The following is a 24,042-nucleotide window of genomic DNA, read 5'->3' as shown; positions in this document are numbered from 1 at the left end:
TTTTTCCTAGGTAGTTGAATGACTAGAGAGAGGGCGAGTTATATACGGAGTACTTATTTATATTGCAGGAAAAAGAAAAACAAATCTGAATTTTCAAAGAAGTAGTTTATTTATTTATTTATTTATTTTTGACTACAATCTAATCTATCTATAGCTCAAATATGTGAGTCCGAGACCTTCTGTTTAGAATGATAAGAGTGATGTCATCACATCGCAATGTACTTGGCCTATTTGGTGGTCACTATTGTTTTTTTTTTCCTATAGTTGTTGGTCTGACCAATAAAACTTGAGTGGTCAAGTGAAAACTATACTATGGAACATGGTCCACATTGTATTGTGAACCACATATAGAATGTTTTTTTTTTTTTATATTGAATACACATTTTTTAAAAAAAAACCGAATATGCATATTTAATATATTGAAAGTTCATTTTTTAAAAAATAAGATTCCTAAAAAATAAACACACAATACACAAAAAAATAAACTTTCATAAAATGAATATTCAATGCACTAAAAATTAACATTCAGTATACAAAAAATAAACTTTATGTCAATGGTACATCTTGTAATGTAGAACATTGTCCATTGTATAATGATTAGGTAGTTCAAATGATAAAGCATGATTCTTGTACCTAAAGGCTAAAGATCACGAGTTTGATTATTATTAACACTTTATTTGTCAAACCGATCGTACAAGGTCTTCCTAATGTAACTTACATCTTTTATATAGTTTGTAAACTATTACACAAGAATAAAGTTTGTTTAATAAATACTATCAAATAATGACAGCAAATTTTATTCGTCACTGCCTACAAAAATTCAATCAATAATCTTGTTGTTATGAGTTATGGCTAATTTGGCATTGCCCTGACATCTACGATAGGGACTAGGATGTCCAATTGAATAGGGCATTGTAACTCCACAATAAATTAAACAAACTTTCGATTCCTGTGAAAAGTGTTGAATTACTAGCAACAAAATTAGGTTGGAATTTATAATAGATTTAACTGTTAAAAATAAATAAAATAAGAAAAAAAAAATGGTGGGATCGATTTTATATAAATATATAAACCTTGAAAGTTTGTATATTTATGAAATTGATCCATTTTTTAAAAAAAATTATAGTCATTGATCATCTTATATGAACAGTTCATATTAGTCCAAATTTTTAGGTGTGGTGTTAAATTTGATTTTCATATATATATATATATATATATATATATATATATATATATATATATATATATATATATATATACACACACACAATGTAGAAATAAAGAGGATAAAACGAGAAAAAGAGCTGTAAAAATGCATAAGGATAATAAGAAGATGATGAAGAAGAAGAAAAAAAAGTTGTGAACAATATACAGAAAGTTAGAATCTTAGTTTTTATGAGTTTCTTGGAGAAACCTGCATAAATAACTATAGTAATGAGAGGTCATGAGTTTGATCCCCAGTGATGACGGTATTGATTATTTATGCTTCAGTATATTGAGAAAGTAGTTATGAACAGAAAAAAAAAAAAAAAAAAAAAAAAAAAACAAACAAACAAACAAACTATAGCAATGCTATATATCCCTCCTCCTATATTTTCACTAATAATTTCCCCTCCTAATGTGGTTGGAGGGTGGGGAAAAGAATATTTTCTTATTGTATATATGATTGTTGTTAGTTTTTATTTTGCTTTTTAATAAATTTCTTGTAATAAGAAATTGTTGACAATTATCTGTTGTTTTGATCGATCCAGCCGTTCAAAAAAAAAAAGCAACTATATTTCTTAGTGGTCAATAATAGTAAGGAACTTGTTTAATTTATTTTTTTTTTAAAGAAAAAACTTTTACTGTGTGCTACTGAATTATTATTATTATTATTATTATTATTTTTTAAGGTTTGCCTTTTTTACGAAAATAAGAAGTTGATTTATGTTTCATAAATCTTAATCATGTCATAACCCACGTGGTACGTAGTTAGTGGTTAGTGAATTATGTGGAAGCATCTTCACATGGAAAACTTGGATCCAACTGCTCTTCCCAACTAAACCATTTTCGTGGAAAACAACTTGCAGTTTTAAAAAATATTTTTTCTAAATCATTATATATAACAAAGTGTTCTGTGATAGGCTTGGACAAATATTAGCCATCAATATAATAGTTATAACAGTTAAAAATTATGAAAAATAAGGAAATGAATAGGTCAATGTTTAATTTAATAAATATTACAAACTTTCACAAATTGTAATATTTTAATTTGTAATATTTATAAAATCCCAATATTATTATATTTTACCATATTGCTCACGTATGGTTTAAATTCAAATAACTTACATAACCGTTATAGGAGATTTTGTCATTTTGACTAAAAATGAACATAATATTTATCAAATTAACTAAATTTGAAAAAAAAATACAAAAATTTATAATTATGCACCGGATGTCCAAGTGTCAAAATGTTGATAAAAGGATCGTTAAAGTCAATGACAATTATTTACGAATTTGACTTTACTTTCCCTAAAAACCGTGTACTAATTGCTATATGTAGCTTAGCATTAATGTATGGTATGAAATGTAAGTTTACCCAGAATGAGTTTATTTTGTATTTTTTTGGGTACCAAATTTAACATGGCACGAAAAAAGCTTTATATATATATATATATATATATATATATATATATATATATATATATATATATATATATATATATATATATATATATATATATATATATACATTTAATGATAAAAATGACAAAAATACTTACCTTGAAGGCTTGAACTATGGATGTGTATTCGGTTAACCGAACTGTTTTAACTAAAATGTTCAAAATTTCAACCGTTAACCGAATCAAACTTTATATTACTGAATTAACGGAATCGAATTTTTTTTTTATTAACCGATTAACCAAAATTATTTTAGCTACATTTTTAAATCCTTAAAATAAAACCTATAATAATAAATATAATTATTTCAATACCTATAATAATAAATACATAACTTCAATCCAAAATCCAAAGTCCAAACATCCATAGTCCATAGAGATTTCATTTTAGTTTTAAGGATTTTACATTATATATTTATTTATTTATTAAAAATTCCAGTTAATTGTTCAGTTAATTTGATTAATCGATAATTTCAAACTGAATTAACCGTTAACTGAAATTTTACAAAACCTCCAACCATTAACCGAACCGAAGTATTTCGGTTACAAAAATAATTAATCGAAAATTTTCGATTCGATCGGTTAACCGAACTTTCACCAAAGTTTGCTTATCCTACCTTGAACCAATATATATCTGCATATAATTGCAAAAAATAGGATATTGTTTAATTTCCTTTTTTAGCTAGCATTCATAATAATGATATAAAAATTATTTTCCTTCAATCGCGGGAAACTATCACATATTTTCATCTAATTTTTTGAATAAATATTATCCTACTATTTACATTTTGTAAGATGAAATTAGTTTAATCAAGTTTTGTTCATATTGTATTCAAAGACATTTTCTCAATATTGAAACAATATTGATGAGGATATACATCGCGTATATAACAATTAACAATTACTGGTCATTTTTTATGTCAATATATAGTGTGCTTTATGACCAACTAGAAAGGGAAATGGACCTTACCAGGACAAACAAGTATCATGTCAAGCATCATCTCAACCATCACACCAGTCCGCGACTCTTTAGCATCCACACGTAGCGCGACTGGCATATAGGAGAACACCACATGCCCCTCATTAGTAAAAATTTCAACATGTGTTCTATGTCCCAACGCTATAAAAGCCAATTTACTTCGCAAAATAATAAACTTTGTCTCAAAGATAACCTTATTATTTCTTAACCTGTTGATATTATTTTGATATTATGAATAAAATATTATGTATTGAGGATTATATATATAACATTATATTGTATTCATAATCATACAATGCAAGTGTAATTATAGAACTACAAGATTTAGGTGATGATATTGATCGATCACCTTAAATTAAAGAGACACCTCTAATCTTACATTTTTACTTTAAACTGCGGTTGATACCGTTACAGAGTTACAAAGAGTAATTTCATATCGTTAGTATCTTGGTAAATCGTGGGATGTGCCTCAATGATGTAGGGTTTGAGTATTTGCTTTTTGTTCCAATGTTGAAATCGTTTCTCATTGGGGATTTGAATCCAAGTATTTGTTGGGTCACTAGTCATTACATCCACACTCAATCTTTTGACCACTGCGCTATTCTCTATAGGCTACTAGACTACTATATAGTACTATAATAGCTCGTCTGGTTCGCAAGAAAATAAGTTTATAAGAGAATGTATACCGCAAATAGCGTTTCAAATCAGCTCATGACTTTTAATTTTTTTTTGTTTTAATATTTATTAATTTACAAAAACGACACCATCTACCCTTCATTAATCAAAATCATATCTTAGTTTATCATTTTATGTCTTTGTACACTTATCACCTTATTCAACAATTAGTTTTACCAAATACTTTATTTTTAATTAATTAGCTCATTAGCTAATAATTTTTTTTGTTTTTTTTTTTTAGCTTTCAGCCCGCTTTTCAACTAAACGTCCTAATGTATAATTGAAAATTTGAATCCACTATACTTAGTAGCTAAAAAAATAAAAATATCATTTCTTTTTAATTATTTATCTGATAAAGTGACAAATACAGTTACATCACACAAATATTTTTCCATATTTAGGACTAGACTAGATACATACACACACAAAAGAAAAGAAGAAAAAAAAAAAAGAAAAAAAAAAGAAGAGATTTATACAAAAGTTGGAACATAAATTATCAAAACATTAGCCTGATTGCCTGAAGGAGAGGAGTGGGAGAGATTATTGGGCCAAGAATTACGCAAATATACGAGTACCACTGGATTCCCTGGCCCCTCCAGCAACGCTGCTCGATCTCTACTGTGTAGTTGTCCGGATGCGAAAGCCCCCACACAGTCCAAGGCAAGCAAAGAGAAACAACAAAGATTCTTGAAAATTGCGAGAGACACACCATTACCCCTTTGCTGCTTTCAATTATCAATCAAAGCACCCAACTTTCAATCCGGGAGCTACCTAATCATCATGCCATCAGGTGCTAAGAAGCGGAAAGCTGCCAAGAAAAAGAAGGAATCGGAAGTCAAGGGGGCCTCCCAACTTCCCAACTCTACATCTCTCCCTGCTCCTCTCAGTCATGGTACTCTCTAGTCTCTATACTCCTGTATAAGACATAAAAATGTGTGTGTGTTTGAATACAAGTACAAAGATTTGCTTTTTATGATTCTTCTGGCCAGTTTCAGTAGAGGCATATACGGGGGTTCAATCATTTTCTTATCTTGAAAACCTTTACAGTTGTTCTGCTTCCCAATTTGGGTTTGTGGTACCCCTTATTTTCTCTTGAAAAGTTGCATTCTTTTCTTTTGTTCTCTATTTTAATATTTATTACATCTCTGTAGGGTTTTGAGGGTTTGATTGGTTATGGGTTTGCTGGAAAGTGGTTAACTTTTCCTTTTCTGTCAATTGATTTAGTATGGGATTAATTTTGCTTGTGGAGTGGCTATATATATATTTATGGATTATGTTTGAGGTCTATGTGCTTGATTGGCAAGTGTTTATTTGTTTTTCTTTTTGCAAGATCCTGTGTTGATTGGTCTTGATGAATCAAACTATGGCAGGGGAAGAGGATTTGAAGCATCATGATGACAAAGACAGTGATGGAGGGGAGCTTTGTTCCCCTGCATCTCAGGATAACCGAAGCCAAGACCAGTTCGTGGAGGGAGACGAGGAAGAGGGGGATAAGAAAGTGGTTGTGGAAGAGGAAAGTGTTATTCATGTTGAAAGGGAATTGAAGGGTTTGGATGAACCCCGGGACCAGGATATAAATGTTGAGTGCATCGAATCCTCGAGGGGATCTCATGAAGGAGGCTCGTTAAAGAGCTCAACTAGCAGCAGCAGCAGCAGCAGTTCAGATGATGAATCTGATGCTGCCGTCAAGAACAAAATCACGGTTGATAATTCTCCTACTGGTGTGGAGAACGAACTTGATTCTCTATTGGCTGCTAAAGTTACAGATAGCATTCTTGAAACTGAAACTTGTAAATCAGATGTGGGAGCAGTGACATCTATTGAGTTGGACAAGACTGCAATATCTGAGGAGATGATACAAGTTGAAGATAATGCTATGACCTCATATGCAATTCAATCAGATCTGATGAAAAACGAGGAGAAAAAGTTGGGTGTAGATGATGAGAGTGCTTCTATCTCAGAAGTTCGAGTGGGTGCAACTCAAGAAAATGGAGTTAAACAACCAACACCCGCATATGATACTCCCGAAGTTGATGTTAGTACTGGTGCTGATCCTATCAAATATTCTGAAATTCCCGAGTGCTCTGATAGCCAGGTCCTTCAATTTTCATATTCAGTTACGATTGAATTAGTTTATGGTCAAAATTCATGCTTTGATTTATGTATTGGGGCTAAAGGTTATCCGTTTTTGTCAACTATTTGCAGCCTCCAGTGGGTTCAGTTTTACAACCGGTTCAAACAACATCTTGGAAGGGTTGCTGTGGACTGTTTGAGCTGTTCACGGGATCCAGTAGATAAGTTCAGGTTAGAGTAATCTAATATTCATTAAACATCTTTCCCGATGTTGCTGTGGACTGTTGTGCTAATATTGTACTAAATTGCGGTAAAATTGGTAAAAATATTTCTGATGCAGGAGAGTGTTAAACATGCTTACATTATCAGCGATGCTTGCTGGGCTTGGGTAAATCGAAGAACTCCGCAATAGTACTTTTCCTTCTCAAAGAATAACTAGCTAGCGAAAGAGGTGATTACACAAACTCAAACCTTAAAGCGGTCTAAGAGCCTTATATTTTGAAAAAAGCAGCTTGGAACTACTTGCTTCTGTGTTGCTTTCTCGTCATCTTGTAGCAGTTAGCCCTAGTTTTCCTGCCCGTTTTCTACATTTCATTAGCGTGATAGTCGTTTGTCTGTGCCAGGAAGCTTGAACTGCATATTCGTTTTTAGTTCTTTGTTTCATAATCAGTTTTCACTTTTACTAGCGAGCATTATATTATATATATTCTGTCTCGTAACATGCTTTTATTTCACAAATACAATCAAGGTAGTAATACATAACTTCAGTGAACAACAAAAGAATGAAAAACGGAAAATATAATAATAATAATAACAAAAAGAAAGAGTATAAATCACACTGCACACTCCTTCACGCATATATCTATATAATCTATGATTAATTTCTCGAGCCATGGATGGCGGCTATGTATACCAGTTGAGTGACAGTAAGTATGATCATGAATGCTTCCATTGTTCTCTGCATATTTGGAATTCAAAAGAAAAACTTATAATGTGTTATATTGTGGATTTCTTGGAAATATGATTGAAACACTAACCAGGTTGGCATTCCTGAGGTTTAGCTGAATCTCTTTCCAAGCAAACCTGCAAAACATTTACTCTTTGTTGTCAAATGGGAAAAAGCCTCCCAATTCCAATGTTTCAATTCAATTCTTATGCTAAAAGCTTTAATTTTGCATTCTAGTTTATGTTTCAATATGGTTACTATCGAGCCAAGCTTGAGCTTGAGTAATGAATCATATGCAAGAAAGTTATGTTAGGATTGGGAACGGTTACCCCATGGCAAGAGCAGTAAGACTCCAGGAAATAGCTGCAGCAGAAGCAGCAGCAGGCATGCTCTGAATGGTCCAATGGCGGATATGGTTGATTCCGGCGAGGACAGACGCCACTCCAACGACACCGGCGATCAGGGAAAACGTGACAAAGAATCCGGTGGCTGCGTTTCCCATCGGGAAGTATATAGGTGAGAAATGCGCCGGGAGTTCAAGTTCTCGACCTGTTGATTAAAACCCCACAACATTAAAATGCCATCCCAAAAATGTGGAAACAAGGAGGTCGTCAGCTAGGGACAACCTAAGCTGGTTTACCTCCTTGAGTTTCTTTGCTGGTTAGGATCAGAAGGCGGGATTTACCCAGTACACATCATTAGACAGTGACTGCAGGTTTCCTTCGTTACCCAAAAAAAAGATAAAAATGCATAAGAGAGTAAGCCTAATTACCGATGATGAAGCCATGATCGATGGCTATGTTCATCGCCCAGCCGCCAATGGCCAAGACCACAACATACATGCAGAAATGCAGCAGCAACAGCAGTGATGCAACCGATCTAAGGCTCGACCCATTAGCCATTCTTGAACCCTATGTTCAGAAACAAGAGACTTGTGTCTTCTTAAAGTATGAGAACCAGGAAATTAAATGAAATGGCTTAGAGAATTTGAACACAAACATACATGTGTTTTGTGCAGGCATGAGGGGTTTTTATAAGTACCCATTTTCACCATTCGAGAAGGCTGATGTTCTTTTCTTGTAAGGCTGTTTGTTCTAAAGGGCTTTGTGGCGTTGTAAAGACAATTATATTGCTTCATGGTCAAGGCAAAGCTAGGAAGCTAGGTCCTATATTCTTTCTTTGCAGCCGGCTAACATTCTAAACCTTACTTTTGGATAGTACATTCTTTGATTGCAGAAAGAACATCCTTTTTTATTGACGAAAAACCAGCAATTGCTACCTGAATGTGCGTTCTAGGTTAAGTTAACAATGAGGTAAACCAGCCTAGGTTAGCCATAATTGACTGGTTTGAACCAAAAAGGCCAATACACAATTCTCACATGAACTTTGTGGTTACCAAATCAATTGTTTGATCGACTGGGTTGAGGTTATCTTTGCAGAAAGAACATCCTTTGCTTAGCTAGCTAGGTTGATCTTTTGTTTTGGTTCTTTAATGTACTAGGTTTCTAGGAAGAAAAGTGTAACTGTTTGCCGCAAATAGCTAAGAGCTTGAATCTCAAGTTTGATCACTCTCTCCATCATGCACAGTTCTGTAGTTAATATTTAAATTAATGTGAACAGAGTTTCCTCTATAATCTCTAATCAGAAACGCAAAGTATATAACAATACCCCACAACTAATTTTGCAACCAGATCTATATAATAAACTTTATAGGTGTGAATGCATATTATGTTAATAATTTTTGTTTGTTTTTTTTTATGCACTAAAAGACTTGTACATTGTGCATAAAATTTCATACATGGCATACTATTCTCGCACTTACCCATCATTATTATAAGTGTTATTAACAATTTTAGGCACATGTCCATCCAGAAAATCGTGAAAGACGAAAAAAAAAGAGAAAATATCATTTTTAGTCCCCCGACTATAATATATGTATCAATTTTAGTCATTGACTATTAATATTTTCAAATTAGATGTATGACTATTCAATCTGTATCAAATTTGGTCCTTGACTATTAACATTTTCAAATTACGTGCATGACTATTCAATTTGTATCACATTTAGTCCTGTCGTAAAATTTTTCGACAAAGTCACTGGTGACCGGCTAATTTATTTAATTTTTATTTTTAATTTTATTTTAATAATTGTTACATTAAAAAAAAAAACTTTAAAAAAATGACCATCACCCCACCCTCTTCCTTTGTCTCCGTCGGAGAAGAAGGAGGAAGGGATGGTCGGCGTTCTCTCTCTCTCTCTCTCTCCCCCCCCCCCCCCCCCCCCCCCTTCCTTCGTCTTCGCTGGAGACGAAGGAGGAAGGGAGCCGGAGACGAAGAAGGAAGGGAGAAAGAGAACGCCGGCCACCCTACCCCCTCTTCCTTCATCTCCGCTCCGGATGAGGGGTGGGGTGGCCGTCGTTATTTATTTATTTTTTATTTTTTTCATTTTAAGATTTGTAATTTAAAAATTATTAAAATAATTTTTAAAATATAAATTAAATAAATTAGTTGGTCACTGATGAATTGGCTAGAAATTTGACCGGAAAATTTAACAGCAGGACCAAATGTGATACAAGTTGAATAGTCATGCATCTAATTTGAAAATTTTAATAGTCAAGAATTAAAATTGATACATGTATTATAGTTGAGGGACTAAAAATAATATTTTCTCGCAAAAAAAAATAAAAAATAACTAAATAAAGTTACCCAAAAATGAAAACAATGTAAGTGACAAATAAATAACATCTTCAAAGAAATCATAATCTTCTTTGTCATAAATATGTATAGGGAAAATTGCATCATGGTCGCACAATTGTATTAGAATAGAACTACAACATGTACCTATGAGTGGTAGTTTTGTTTTTGTACAAATTAGTAACCACAAAAAAAAAAAAAATTAATTCGATAAACTCGCCCTTATTTAAATTGCTTCATCCACTTTTGAACAAAAAATTTAGGAATATGACAATGTAGAAAAGTTCATTTAAATTGAAGTGTAAAAAAAAATGTAGTAAAAAATCACATGCATAAACAAAATCTTTTAAATTAAAAAGTATTCACACGATAGTACAAAAATAATACTTCTACATCATAAACTACACGCTCTATAGAGTTGATTGTTTAAGCACCTCTTGTCTCTGGAATATGATACGTACGCACCACTCTAAACGTGATTGCATTCCATTTGTGTCTAGGATGAAGTTCACGTCCAACAATATAGATTTGAGTTGAAGTCATGCTTATTTAGTGTAAATAGGTGAAAGTTTACAGTTATACGTTTAACATAATGAAATATTTATATAGAAAAAATAATTCATATTTACGCAAAATTACTATTCGAATAAATATGAAACAGATTTTGCGTGTATAGATTTACTGATGTATTATTGGTGTAAATAATGTAATTTTATATTAATATTATATTGGAATAGTGACGGAATAATATTGTTGAATAGGAATATGAATATGAGTTTTAATACTGTTGAATAGGAATAAGAATAGGAGTTTTAATACTCTTGAATAAGAATAAGAATAGGAGTTTTAATATTCTTGAATAAGAATATGAATAGAAGTTTTAATATTGTTGAATAGGAATATGAATAATGAATATGAGTTTTAATCTATACTATTTTGGGCGGAAATTAAAATAGAGAATTTTATTTTTATTAATAGTACGGAACTATTTTAAATGGTTTATTCGATAATTGCATAATTTCCTTCATATTTATTTATTTATTGAATTAGTTGCCATCGTTTCATTGTCGCTGCCTTTCGTTCGTTCATCCTCAACATCGCCTTAACAACAATCGACTCGCATTTCTCTCGGAAAATATGGCTGCCATAAGTCTACGGAAGGGAAACACGCGTCTGCCGCCGGAGGTGAACCGTGTGCTCTACGTCCGAAACTTGCCTTTCAACATCACCAGCGAGGAGATGTACGACATCTTCGGCAAGTACGGAGCCATCAGGCAGATCCGAATCGGCACCAACAAGGACACCCGCGGCACCGCCTTTGTCGTCTACGAGGATATCTACGACGCCAAGACCGCCGTTGACCATCTCTCCGGCTTCAACGTCGCCAATAGGTACCCAATCTGAAACCCTAACCGAGCTATCTACTTTTGTAATTTCGTCCGTTATCGATTTTTTGATTTACAATTGACTTTGATTTTTCGGAAATTGAATTGTATAGGTACTTGATAGTGTTGTACTATCAGCAAGCCAAGATGAGCAAGAAGTTCGACCAGAAGAAAAAGGAGGAAGAGATTCAGAAGCTTCAGGAGAAGTATGGGATTCCCAGCAAAGATAAGTAGTTATATTGTAAACCCTAATTTTTCTCAATGTCCAGTGCTTTTCACTATTATGTGTAGAATTGTAGCTAAACTGTAACTGGCAGTAAAACAGAAGTGAGGAAAGCCAAAGATTGGCTTTGATATTGGTACTTTGTGATGCTGAATTAGCAGGGTGAATGAACATTTTCAATTTTGCCAGTTGTGTTATGCCTCCTTATATATTAATCTATTATCTTGTGCTTTATACTTGTGTACTTGTTTGTGTATGATGGTTCTTAACTTTTAATCTAGGCATGGGTATTTGTGAGTATTTGCTGAGTACTGATTGTTCTCTAAAAGAGTAAGACTTAGAGAGGGTCTTAGTCACAATTGTGTACTGGGAAGGTTGAATAACAATCTTTATTCTTTAATTTTATATGTTCTGTGACTTCTGTCTAAACTTCCCAGGAAGAGTATGCATTGTTTTGTTAGACTTCCTAGGGGATTTCGGTGACAACTGTAGCATGGGTGAATTGAAGCTTATGAAACTTGTTTTAACTTATGAATTCTTAAATAAACCCCAGAAGGTGAATTTGCCTGCGCTCGCATCTTTTTTTTTTTTTTTTTTTTTTTTTTCCTTTCACTAGAAAAAATGGAGAATTTCTTTGGTTAGTAAATGCATCTTTATGTTTATCAGTGCACCTTGTGTCTCAATGTGGAGGAAACAACTAATCATAACCTAATCGATTGCAACTGCACAAGATAGTGCTCTTTATTTCTTATTTCCCTATGTTGTATCCTGTGGGTTATGCCAAGTTCTGTTAAGGATCTGCTTGGTGAATCTCTAGAAATTTGGTTATTGTTATTTTGAGGGCTTTCAAAATGTGAAAGGCTTGCAATCAGTGCTGTTAACAATTTAACATTGAGTAGGTTGCTGTATATATGCAGGCTGTGAATATAAAAGCACACCAATTTGTTGAGTAATTGTTTTTTTTTTTTTTTAAATAAAAGTTTTGATGATGAATTCATGTAAAAACTCACTGCATTTTTCATATTTAGTCTCGTACTATCGTTTTTATCATTTAAAACACTAGACTATCATATTTTGAACAATTTTGGTGGTGAATTTTTCAACCAAACTCCGTTTTAATTTGTTGGCAAATTCACCGGATAGCAAGACCAAAGTGTCTAAAATATGATAGTCTGGGTATAAAATGACAAAAATGATAGTCTGAAACAAAATACATAATTGTTATAATAGACAATGGACCTCCGTTAGGATTAACTCTATCTTAAAACTATACAATAGTCATGATTACATATCAAACATTAATTTAAAACTATGAGAAATTACCATTTTGGTCTCTCAATTGTTTCCCAACTATCAATGTAGTTCATAGTTTTCAATTTCAACTGATTTGATTCTCGAATTGTTTAAAATTTCGTCAATTAAACCCTTCGATGATCAAATTGACGAAATTTTAAAAATACGAAAATCACCATTTTGGTCCATCAGAAGGGTTTAATTGACGAAATTTTAAACAATTCGATAGTCAAATTAGTTAAAATTGAAAATTATACGCTATATAGACAATTGAGAAATAATTAAGGGATCAGAAATGTGATTTTTCCTTTAAAACTACATTTAAATGCAAAGATGAATACAACATAAGTGTACGGATAAACAATGAATAAGACTACTACGGCAATACAATAAGCTCAAAAGTCAAAGTCATATAAATGAAATAGTACAAGTTCATAAACTCAATACATTCTTCTCCCATAAACTCAATACATTAACTTTATAGAATATTGACATAAGACTATGTACTTACATATTTAAATTTATGTACATCTAGTTAACAGATTATGTATCTACTTGTATTAACCAACTGAAAAGAGAGAGAGAGAGAAAAAAAAGACACACTAGTTTAAACAAGATTAGAGTTCACAATATAAGGTGAATCATAGTCCATGATATAATTTGTTGTAAAATTTTGGATTCATTTTTATGTGTCATTTACTCATTTTAATGTATCCAAAGAGGTTTCACAACTATATTTTAAATTGGATTGAAAAATATTTAAAGAATAAAATAAAATTGCGTGTTCTTCCACTTGTTGCTTGTCATTTTCTTATCAATTATAAGGAGCATATATAAATAACATCAAATACTTATCCTCCCTCGTACTAACAATCAATCTAGTCCCTGTGGAAGAAAGCAAGCAGTTCAAATTCAATAGGAAAAGAAAGAAAGAAAGAATTACTCAAGATATTCTGATTGATCTAATTTAAAAAAAAAAAAAATGAGTTACAATTTTTATTTATATCATTTCAATAAAATTATGTGAAAACTGTTACTACATATTTTTTATTATTCTTTAAATAAAATATTTTATAATTATAAATTCATATAATAAAATTATAAAATTTTATCGCATTTCGTAAGTCTATAAATATATTTGTCACTTTTCACCAAATTCAACACGATGTTAGAAAATAATTATTCGTTTAGAAAGGAAAAAAAAAAAAAAAAGAAGAAGCTAACTCGGTATTTATACGTCATTCTGTTGTCATTTCGCTTGCCAATAAAATAATAATAATGTTTTCAAAATAATATTAATAATAATAATTCCCACTGAACTTGTCTCATTCGCAGCTCGTCATTATCCAAACATCAGCAAATTTAAAATTAATAAATCAAAATGATGATTGAGAGGCTAGAGTTGAGCATGAATTTTGTACAAGAAAGTTATGGTTGGATTGTGAATATCATATCAATCGAGTATGTAACACATGATCTTTCTCGTATAATTTATATTTGGGAAAATGACATTTTTTTCTCCTTTGTTATATACTTATAACACTTTTTCTCCTTAAATTATTTAAGTGACAGTTTTTCCCCCTGATATAATAAATGGACATATTTACCCTTAAAATAAATATTTCATTTATTTTTCTTCTCCAACAAATTATAACCACGATTTGAAAAAAAAATACATTAAGTGTTAAATTTAGAATATTTTAAAAATAAAAAAATAAAATTTTAAAAGAAAGTTTGAACCAACCGTTCAAATTGGATCCAAAATCGTGAACCGACGGTTCAAAATAAAACTCAAATACAAATGCGGAAAAAAACATACACTATTTGCAAATATTATAATTCTAATTTAAGCTATTGCTAGTAGTTGTTCCAATTTGAACCTCCGGTTCACGGTTCAAGATCCATTTTTTCCAGTTCACGATTTTAATAAACGGAAACCCAAATATTGGGTTATGTTATGAATCATAACCGAAAATTTTTAATTTGATTGCTATAGTGTTTGGTTCAGTTCGAACCGAACCGTGGTCATCCCTACGTATAAGCAATAATTTGGTGAAGAAGAGAAATAAATAAAATATTTGTTTTAAGGGTAGAAATGTCCATTTAATATTATCAAGGGGAAAAACCGCCACTTTTATAATAATTGAGGGGGCAAATGTGAATGCATGAATAACTCAGGGGGAAAAAGTGCTATAAGCATATAACACAGGGGCAAAAAGTGTCATTTTCCCTTTATGTTTTCTGTATAATTTGTAAACTATTACACACAGCAAAGTTTACAATTTGCATGCTTTGGATAATAAATGTGTGTTTCATTCGTTACCCAAAGAAATAGAGTAAACAACCAATTAAGAATAGTACTGCAATAATCTGTAAATAAAAAAAATCATTAATAATATTTAAAAACAGACAAGTCATTGTATTTCTTTTTAAAGACTTATATTATTGGAGTACGAATATTTGAATTTCGCTATTTTATACGAAAGTTTGAACAGTTATGCAATTTTATCAAACTGTACTATTTGACTCATAAAAACCTTAATTTATTCAACTCATATATGAAAACTTTTAAAAATAATTCGTATGTTAACTAATAAATCAATAACATGATGCGACCAACACTTTGTCCCTTAATTGAGTCGGCTCGGTGTGAACGAGAATTAGTTTTAGGAGATGTTTGGTAAATAGCTGTTAACTGATTGGGTTAGTGGGTACTGAGTTTGACTAGTTTATAGTATTAGTTGATAGTAAAAAGATGTTGAGAAAATTGTCAAATAGACACTTGAACTTTACTCAAAAAGTACAATTAGACTCTTAAACTTTAAAAAAGTGCAATTAAACACTCAAACTTATCAAAATGAGTCAAATAAGTCTAATTTATCGTAACCAACAAGTTATCAATAAAATTATTAGTCACTTGATGTTTGAGAGTGTACAAATGTTTTGCGAAACTAAGGTTAAAGAGGAAATTTTTAAACATTTCCTCATTGATATTGTCTTTTTGTTCTCTCAGTTTCTCTCTGCTCTATATATGTTTAACACTCTAAAAAAAACTAAGCAAAATAATAAAAGGAAGAAGTTGCACCCAATAGACAATATTATTATTCTAGTTTTGTCCTTAATTTTCACTATCTAAGTATTTAAAAAAAAAAAACTAAAATAAGTACAATTTTAATAGTCAATAATCAAAATAGTAAAATTATTGTAATATTTTGATATTTTTCCTTTAAAATTTTTATTATAACTATCACATATTCACATGACACAATTTTTAAAAATATATATATTTTCACTCAAGTCAAAAAATATAATTTTATTAATAATAAGTCAAAAATATAATAACAATATTTTTGAATACTACTGACTCTATTACAATAAATAATATTTTTTTCAAAAAGTTGAACTCCAACCCTAAGTGCCCATACATTTTGGCTTAACAGAGTATCTAGAAGATGTAAATCATGGTAACTACTCAACTGAACATGAACCACAAATACTAGACCTTTGCTTACCGCAATTACAATAATAATATTGTTTCCACTGAAGCTCAAATACATAACTTTTCATATATAAGGGAGTAATTCGGTGCTATTGGACCAAAAGGTTTTTAGCTAATAATTAGTACAAAAAAATTAGTATGCATTAAACCACCACATCATGTCATCATCATCAACCACAAGTCCACAATAATCTTAAACACAGCTAAATCCAATTGAATTAACCCTCCTCCTCTCTCTCTCTCTCTCTCTCTCCCTTTCTCTCTCTTCCATTTCTTCCTTCCTCAACAATCCTCCGTCTCTTTCTATACATATATCTGCATATCTCAATTAATGTATGTGCGAGCGTATACGTAAGGATACAAGTCATAGAACACAGGTGCGGTTTATTTTCTGCGTCTTCATTGTGATTGAGGGGAAATATATAAAAGAGGAAGAGCCGGGAAGAACGTATATGGTACTCTGAAGGCGCATTGTCTCTTTCCCTGGGTTTCTCCCCTGATCAGAGGTGGAAACCTTGCAGTTCTCGTGTGGATTCATGCCCTGCTTTCAACTCTCTTAGCTTCTAAATTCCTGCTGTTAACTGATTTCAAGGTATTGAGGTCGAGCTTAGCCGAGTAATGCATTATATACATACACGCCTCACGTTTATGCATTACGCCGTGTTTACATGTATTATGCATATATCATTGTTTATGGACGAGAGAAAGTAACATGTAGTCTACTCCGCATGGCTCTGCTCCTTTTTGATTCTCGAGTTTTTTTTTTTATGAAATTTTGGTACTGGCGATTTTTCTTCTTCAATTGGACACATAATGATTAAATCTGATTGTCATTCAGTGCTTATAAACTTTGGATTTCTTATCATCATGGTTATAATAATTTTCCTTTTTAAGTATACTTTTGAATTTTGATTGCTTATCATGGCTATAATAATTTACCTTTTTTAGTATGAAGGTAGGTTATAGCTTGTTCCTTTTATCAGTTAAATATATCTTCAGAATTCCTATAAGAGCTCTGGTGTGTGATTGTTGTTTTGGCTAGAAAGTAGTTTGATGGTGAAGTTTTATTCGTCTCCATTATGAAATACATGTGTTCGCACTTGGTTGTTCTATGTTTTAGTTTGTTGGTTTATTCTGCAGATATAAGTATTATCTATTATTATAGCATAGACTGCATTGAAGTCCATTGTGGTGGTAATGACAATCATTTCGTATAGAATGGGCTTGAGTCTTTAACCATGGAGATAAGTGTCATCTCGTATAGACTATGTTGAAGTACCTTGCGGTGGTTGGTGGATTGTTATCAATTCTTTGGAGACAAGTAATGCACATCTTGGAACAATGTTATCTATGGTCACGGAGATATGGAGTTACATTGTGTTCTTGTTTTAACAAGTTGTCTTATTTCTGGGAACAGGTTGACTAGTTCTGGGTATATGGCTAGTAGACATCATTGGCTAATTTATGATGCATATAGAGATAAAATATGCATGTTCATTTAAAGGAATCAATATTTGCTTGGAGCAATAAAAACGTATATATTTTTAACTTGTCATTTTCCATACATTATACATCATAGGCTAAACCTATTTTTGTCTCGACATATATTTTGTTGAAAATTTCTCGTCTATTTGATTGCTTACTGATTTGGTGCAACTTGTGAAGAGTAATTATCTTTGTCTTTTTGCGTTGGTCTAAAGAGCTTGCAGCTGGAGCCTGGAGGATCCACTAAGCTGCATGGTTAATGATGGGCAGTAGAACTGCTATGTGGTCCATTGTCAGCCAGCTTGTTTGAGAAATAAATACATTGGTTTTTCTGTCGACGATTAATACTCTATACACTTGTGCACTGGAAAATATCCTTGTATTCTTTTGCTTAACATGTTTGTGAAGTATCATTTATTTCTTGAGACTGTATGCTTCCCCTTAGCCAGATAATGTTTTTCATTTTTTGCTTGATAGTAGTGCTTTTTAAGATCAAACCTTTTGACAGAAAATGATAATGGTGTAGAGAGTATATTTAATTGCCAAATTCTCAGAAATGATAGTTTCTTGGTGATTGATAGTTCAACTAAATAATGATGTAGGACCTTGGAGATTTTAACTATGAATACATCCAAGGAAAAGGGAAGCACTGCGTGGAGAACCTGTTCTGGATCAGATTGTTTTGATACTTCAACTGATGCTTCACTTTTCTCGAGCTCACTGCCTGTTCTTTCTCATGAGAGATGTATGCACCCTTTTTTTTTGTTTTTTTTAATACATAATTTGTATGTACCTTTTTCCTTTAGTAATGTACTCATCAACTTTAACTTTCTTGGATTTATAGTGAACTTGAGTGAGGTGGAACATGGATGTGAATCCAGTCATGATGCCTACAGCTTGAAGAAAATTCACCAAGTAGTGGAGAGTAATGACTTGCTTGGAGATGATATAAGTGATCCCATCAGGTGCTTGCTTCCTGATGATGAGGATGCACTTTTAGCTGGCGTAATGGATGGTTTTGACACTGGGGAGCTTCCAAACTGCACTGATGACTTGGAAGAATATGATATTTTTGGCAATGGAGGAGGACTAGAACTGGAATCCGATTTTCCTCGGGAAAATCTAATCATGGGTGCATCAAGGATAAGTCTTTCAGATACAACTGGAGTGGCTCATTGTGGACTTTCCAGTGGAGGGGGAGCAATTACTGGAGAACATCCTCTTGGGGAGCATCCTTCGAGAACATTATTTGTTCGTAACATCAACAGCAATGTTGAGGATTCCGAACTTAGAACCCTCTTTGAGGTAATTTTAATTACTCCAAACTTTAAGTATTACTTCTTTTATTTTTTTAATAATGATTTTATGGTCTCTTTTTATGAGTTTATCCACGCTGTCTTGTGCTTTGGCATCATGTAGTTTCATATAGGTCTTGATTTTTCTTGCAACGTATGTTGTTCTGTTTATATTTCTTTCTTTGGATAGACAAGTTTGAGCCCCTAATATGAAATGCACAATTGTTAATGGGCAGACTTGTGATGAAGTCGTCAAGAGAGGGGGGAGAGGGGGGGGGGGGGGGGGTGCAGTCAATTTCTTTCTTTTCCTGTGGTGAGTTGTAAAATCTGGTGCATTTTCTTGTTCAGCAAGCTACTTATTGGAGTAAATTGGTCACCTGATTTAGAGTAAATTGGTCACCTGATTTATAGTCATGTTAACTCTCCCCCCACTCGGTCATATTGCCAATGGGCTAAGTCTCTAACAGCTTTAAATTGTTTTGGCCTTTTTGGACATTTTTTTTCTTGTAGCAATATGGCGATATCAGAACTATGTATACTGCTTGTAAGCATAGGGGATTTGTAATGATATCCTACTATGATATTCGTGCTGCTCGAACTGCAATGCGGGCGTTACAGAATAAACCACTGCGGAGAAGAAAACTGGACATTCATTTCTCAATACCCAAGGTTAATGAGTTATTTGCTGCTAAAGATTACACTGAGGCCTGAGCACTTAAGCAGTTTGTGTTTTCTCATCTCTTCTCACTCTATCTCTGTTATCAGGATAACCCATCGGAAAAAGATATGAATCAAGGAACCCTAGTCATTTTTAATTTGGATCCATCAGTTTCAAATGATGATCTCCTGCAAATATTTGGATCTTATGGTGAGATCAAAGAGGTAAGAGACTATTCCATTTTCATTTATGCTTTACTTTTGTGTTTCTCTTGTCCAGTCAACTACTTTATGAAGTGGATTGGTGTATATGAAAACATGCTATCTGCTTTTTAAAACAGATTAGGGAAACACCGCACAAGAGGCACCACAAGTTCATTGAGTACTATGATGTCAGAGCTGCAGAAGCTGCTCTCAGATCCTTAAATAGGAGTGATATAGCTGGGAAACGTATAAAGCTTGAACCTAGTCGCCCGGGTGGAACTCGTCGAAAGTAATGTAGTTTGCTTTTTAGATATTTTGTTTTTCTTATTTATAAATTCTCTGTTTTAATGCATGTCTAAAATCATGAGCAGTTCTTTTACATACGAGGGTGTAACAAAAGAGAAAGATTGGAAGTAGATGGTTGAAAAACGTTAAACCAATAGAAAATGATTTCAGTGTCAAGAACAAATACCTGAGCAAGGTTTCTGTGCATATTTCCAGTTATGTTGTGAAACCATCTGTAGGTCGTGCCTTTCATAGGCCTTTTAGAATGATAATGAATAATACAAAAGGGAGAAAAGTAGTTAAATAAGACAAAAACGTACAAAATATTCATTTTGAGAATAAGATGTTGGTGCTTCAATGGAATTTGATTTGTTTTTATTTTGATGTTACAAGTGTCAAAGATGAAAATGGAGTAAATCCATGTTATGCTTTTTGCTTACCAGTTATTGTTTAACTATTCTTTGATTAATTTATGTAGTTTTAAATCTTTAATTGCTTTTGCATTCCAATTCTAGTCTTATGTTGCAACTAAATCAAGATCTTGAACAAGATGAATGTCGCAGTTTCACACACCAAATGGGTTCTTTAATTGGCATTTCTCCACCAGGTAAACTTTTAATAAGTTCCATCACTATAAATGCTCCATAAATATTTTCTTATTTATTACGGAGTATCATTACTTCTAACTGCTGTTTGCCTGAGAAGATGGTTTACCATTTCTGTGCCAGGTAACTGGCCAAAGTTTGGCAGCCCTATAGGACATGGCTTTGTGCATAATCCCAGCAATTCCCCTGGTATTAGATCCTTGAGTCCTACAACTAACAGTAACTTAAATGGATTAGCTTCACTTTTACATTCTCAAGGATTGAACTCTACAAGGGTTGCACCTATTGGTAAGGATCAAGCGAGGGGTGGTCTTGTAGAACACCTATCAAATAATGGAAATTCAAACTTCGGAGCTTCAATCCAACAACCTCATTCTTTTCCTGAACCAAAGTTGAATTGGCATTCAGGTCCAAGGTCGTCTTATGGTGCTTCTAGTTCAAATGGTTCGGGTATTGAAACACTATCTGGACAAGAATTTCTTTGGGGAAGTCCGAAGCTGCATTCTGACTATAGTAATTCTTCCTGGCAAGCACAACCTATGGGGCATGCTTTTATATCTAATGGACAGGAACACTGGTTTCCATCCCCCAATCACCATGGATCTTTCCTTAATTCATCTCAACACCACAACCATCCTCATGCTGGTTCTGCTCCATCCAGTCTTCCTGTGGAAAGGCACTTAGCTTTCTTCCCTGATTCATTAGAGGCCTCACATTTGAGCGCCTTCAGTGGCATAGGTATAGGCCACAATGACAGGAGTTATACAATGAATGCTGGTCCTCGTGGTGCATCAAATTCCGGTGTTTCCTTTTCTGGAAGTATGTCAGAATATGGTTCTCCTCGATTAAATATAATGTCTTCTCAAAGGCCAAGTCCTGTATTCCCTGCCAATGCTTATTTCCCAGGATCTACAGCCACTGACTTCAAGGTTTTGACTGAACGTGGCCATTCTCAGCATGAAGATGTTAATGACAACCAAATTGATAACAAAAAGTTTCAGCTTGACTTGGATAAGATTAGAAGTGGCAAAGATACTCGGACTACTTTAATGATAAAGAATATCCCAAACAAGTAAAACAAATGTCCTAAAACTATTTCTTTGCTCATTCTTTCCAATTTAAGTAGTAGTGACATGATTTATAAGTGCCTTCCTCCAGATACACCTCCAAGATGTTGCTGGCTGCTATTGATGAACATCACAAGGGCAGTTTTGACTTCCTGTATTTGCCCATTGATTTTAAGGTCATTGGGTTACAGTTACTTGTGAAGATGTTTATATGTAATTCCTGTTATAAAAGATCTGATAAGAAATCTTGCTTGTGATACAGAACAAGTGCAACGTGGGCTATGCATTCATAAACATGTTGTCTCCATTACTCATTATACCACTTTTTGAGGTCCGTTTCTATGAACCATTTGGCATGTTTATATATTCTTCTAGTATCCATTTTTCTCAATGGGTGATTAATTCTGAAGTTATTTAGTTTAGGTAACTTTTATGGTTTTAACAAATCAGCTCTAACACACATCATTATCTTTTATTCCTTCTCCGAGTACATATTTATCATTTTAAGTTTGATGCTTTGATAGTTTATCAATTAAATTTGTAATTGGGCAGGCATTTAATGGAAAGAAGTGGGAGAAGTTCAATAGCGAGAAAGTGGTTTTGTTGGCATATGCTCGAATTCAGGGTAAGGAAGCCCTTGTAGCCCACTTCCAGAACTCAAGCTTGATGAATGAAGATAAGCGCTGTAGGCCACTCCTTTTCCATCCAGAAAGCTCAGACTCTAGTAATCAGGCAAGAACAGCTAACCTCCTTTCTCTTATGACTATCAATGTATAAATTTATTGGTTTCTTCACAATGATCACGAGGATGAAATATCACGCCGTAACTTTTGGAGAGTAAGGAATCACATTTGCTTATGTGCGTGCAGATTGTCCAGGAGCATCGTTCTTCTAGTAGTTTGAGTGTTCAAATCCATCGATCAAATGAATCAAAGTTATCTGGTTCTACTGGCATCTCGCTAGAGGATAGTTCAATTGAAAAAAGCGGAGAAGAGCTAACAGAGGGCAGGAGGTACCTTAACATAAGCTAAAACAGGTGGTTGCTGTAGGAATGTGTGTAGAAAAATATAGGATTAGATAAGCTAAAAGGGACTAGGACTGCAGTGTTTTTTTTGGAAACCAACCTGTTGTTGTACTGATAGAATGCTTTCTGGGGAAGAAGTGATTTTGACTGGTGCAGCATCAATGCCTGATTCCTAGGGAAGTTGATATTTATGACATTTTGAGATCATTTTGCAAATTAGGATTGGTCAATTCCATCCCTGCTGTGTTGTGAGGTGAATGAAGGGTATAGTTTTTGCCACTTTTTGGAATTTTTGCTTTTCTGAACCAAAACATGGACATTCTGAATTGTATAGTTTATATAAACTAACTTTTGATTAAGTGTTTTAAATCTTGAATCAAAGGTGTGTTTGGATTATTGTATCGAGTATTGATGTAATAGCTTTTTAACAAACTTGTGGAAGGTTTAATCTTGCTTAAATCTTTAATTTTTACATTTTTAATTTATTTTAATATATTACATTAAAAAAATCTTTTATATATTAAAAATAAATTCAATACTAAAAATGAATATATTTAGGAATATATGGTACTGATTTCCGAGTTGAAGCCCAGTAAAAGAGGGTACCATTTTTTTTTTTTTTGAAAATAAGAGGGTACCATTTAATCCAAATCTAATCTGAAACAAAAATGCGTCCTTTTTCTGGTCTGAGTTGGTCATCCGCTTTATTGAAGGCTGCGTGCCAAAGCCTTTCAAAATTGTTGGACACCACCAATAATTACACCTGCATCAATTAATATTAATTTATAATTGTTTTTTTTTAAAAAAATATTAATTTTTAATTTCTTTCCGGATAAGCACATTTTAGCCCTTCCCATTTCCCAACTCCTACATGCGGCGCGTGGACCACAAGATTAACTTTACCCAAAAAATTTAAAATTAAAATTTATATATATTATTTTAAGAGGATATTTGGTATTTTTTTCATTAATTATATTATTAGGAAAATACTTT

At 32.8% G+C, this 24,042-nt stretch overlaps 4 protein-coding genes across 4 annotated transcripts; 3 read left to right on the top strand and 1 right to left on the bottom strand.

Moving 5' to 3' along the window:
* The first annotated feature begins 4,827 nt into the window (after positions 1–4,827).
* LOC109165077 (suppressor protein SRP40) lies at positions 4,828–7,072 on the top strand. Its single transcript, XM_019313690.1, has 4 exons — positions 4,828–5,206; positions 5,685–6,409; positions 6,520–6,618; positions 6,728–7,072. Exons 1-3 carry the CDS (start codon positions 5,095–5,097, stop codon positions 6,610–6,612), a joined length of 930 nt encoding a protein of 309 aa, XP_019169235.1. The 5' UTR covers positions 4,828–5,094; the 3' UTR covers positions 6,613–6,618; positions 6,728–7,072.
* A 24-nt stretch (positions 7,073–7,096) lies between these two features.
* LOC109165082 lies at positions 7,097–8,556 on the bottom strand. The gene is made up of 4 exons (XM_019313701.1): positions 8,106–8,556; positions 7,663–7,882; positions 7,425–7,470; positions 7,097–7,345 (listed from the first exon to the last, which is right to left on the bottom strand). The coding sequence occupies exons 1-4, from the start codon at positions 8,233–8,235 to the stop codon at positions 7,265–7,267; spliced, it is 477 nt and encodes a 158-aa protein (XP_019169246.1). The 5' UTR covers positions 8,236–8,556; the 3' UTR covers positions 7,097–7,264.
* Positions 8,557–11,027: 2,471 nt separating this feature from the next.
* On the top strand, positions 11,028–11,869 carry LOC109164593 (splicing factor 3B subunit 6-like protein). Its single transcript, XM_019313108.1, has 2 exons — positions 11,028–11,418; positions 11,526–11,869. The coding sequence occupies exons 1-2, from the start codon at positions 11,165–11,167 to the stop codon at positions 11,644–11,646; spliced, it is 375 nt and encodes a 124-aa protein (XP_019168653.1). The 5' UTR covers positions 11,028–11,164; the 3' UTR covers positions 11,647–11,869.
* Positions 11,870–16,654: 4,785 nt separating this feature from the next.
* Positions 16,655–23,481, top strand: LOC109165844 (protein MEI2-like 5). Its single transcript, XM_019314797.1, has 12 exons — positions 16,655–17,019; positions 18,515–18,657; positions 18,757–19,217; positions 19,718–19,876; positions 19,973–20,089; positions 20,206–20,357; positions 20,869–20,960; positions 21,082–22,030; positions 22,117–22,201; positions 22,288–22,356; positions 22,578–22,757; positions 22,895–23,481. The coding sequence occupies exons 2-12, from the start codon at positions 18,534–18,536 to the stop codon at positions 23,054–23,056; spliced, it is 2,550 nt and encodes an 849-aa protein (XP_019170342.1). The 5' UTR covers positions 16,655–17,019; positions 18,515–18,533; the 3' UTR covers positions 23,057–23,481.
* Positions 23,482–24,042: the final 561 nt, after the last annotated feature.

This window comes from Ipomoea nil, unplaced genomic scaffold, assembly GCF_001879475.1.
Source record: "Ipomoea nil cultivar Tokyo-kokei standard unplaced genomic scaffold, Asagao_1.1 scaffold3069, whole genome shotgun sequence".
In the NCBI taxonomy this organism is placed as follows: domain Eukaryota; kingdom Viridiplantae; phylum Streptophyta; class Magnoliopsida; order Solanales; family Convolvulaceae; genus Ipomoea; species Ipomoea nil.
Note: the sequence above shows the minus strand (reverse complement) of the source record. Positions and strands in the feature narration are given on the sequence as shown.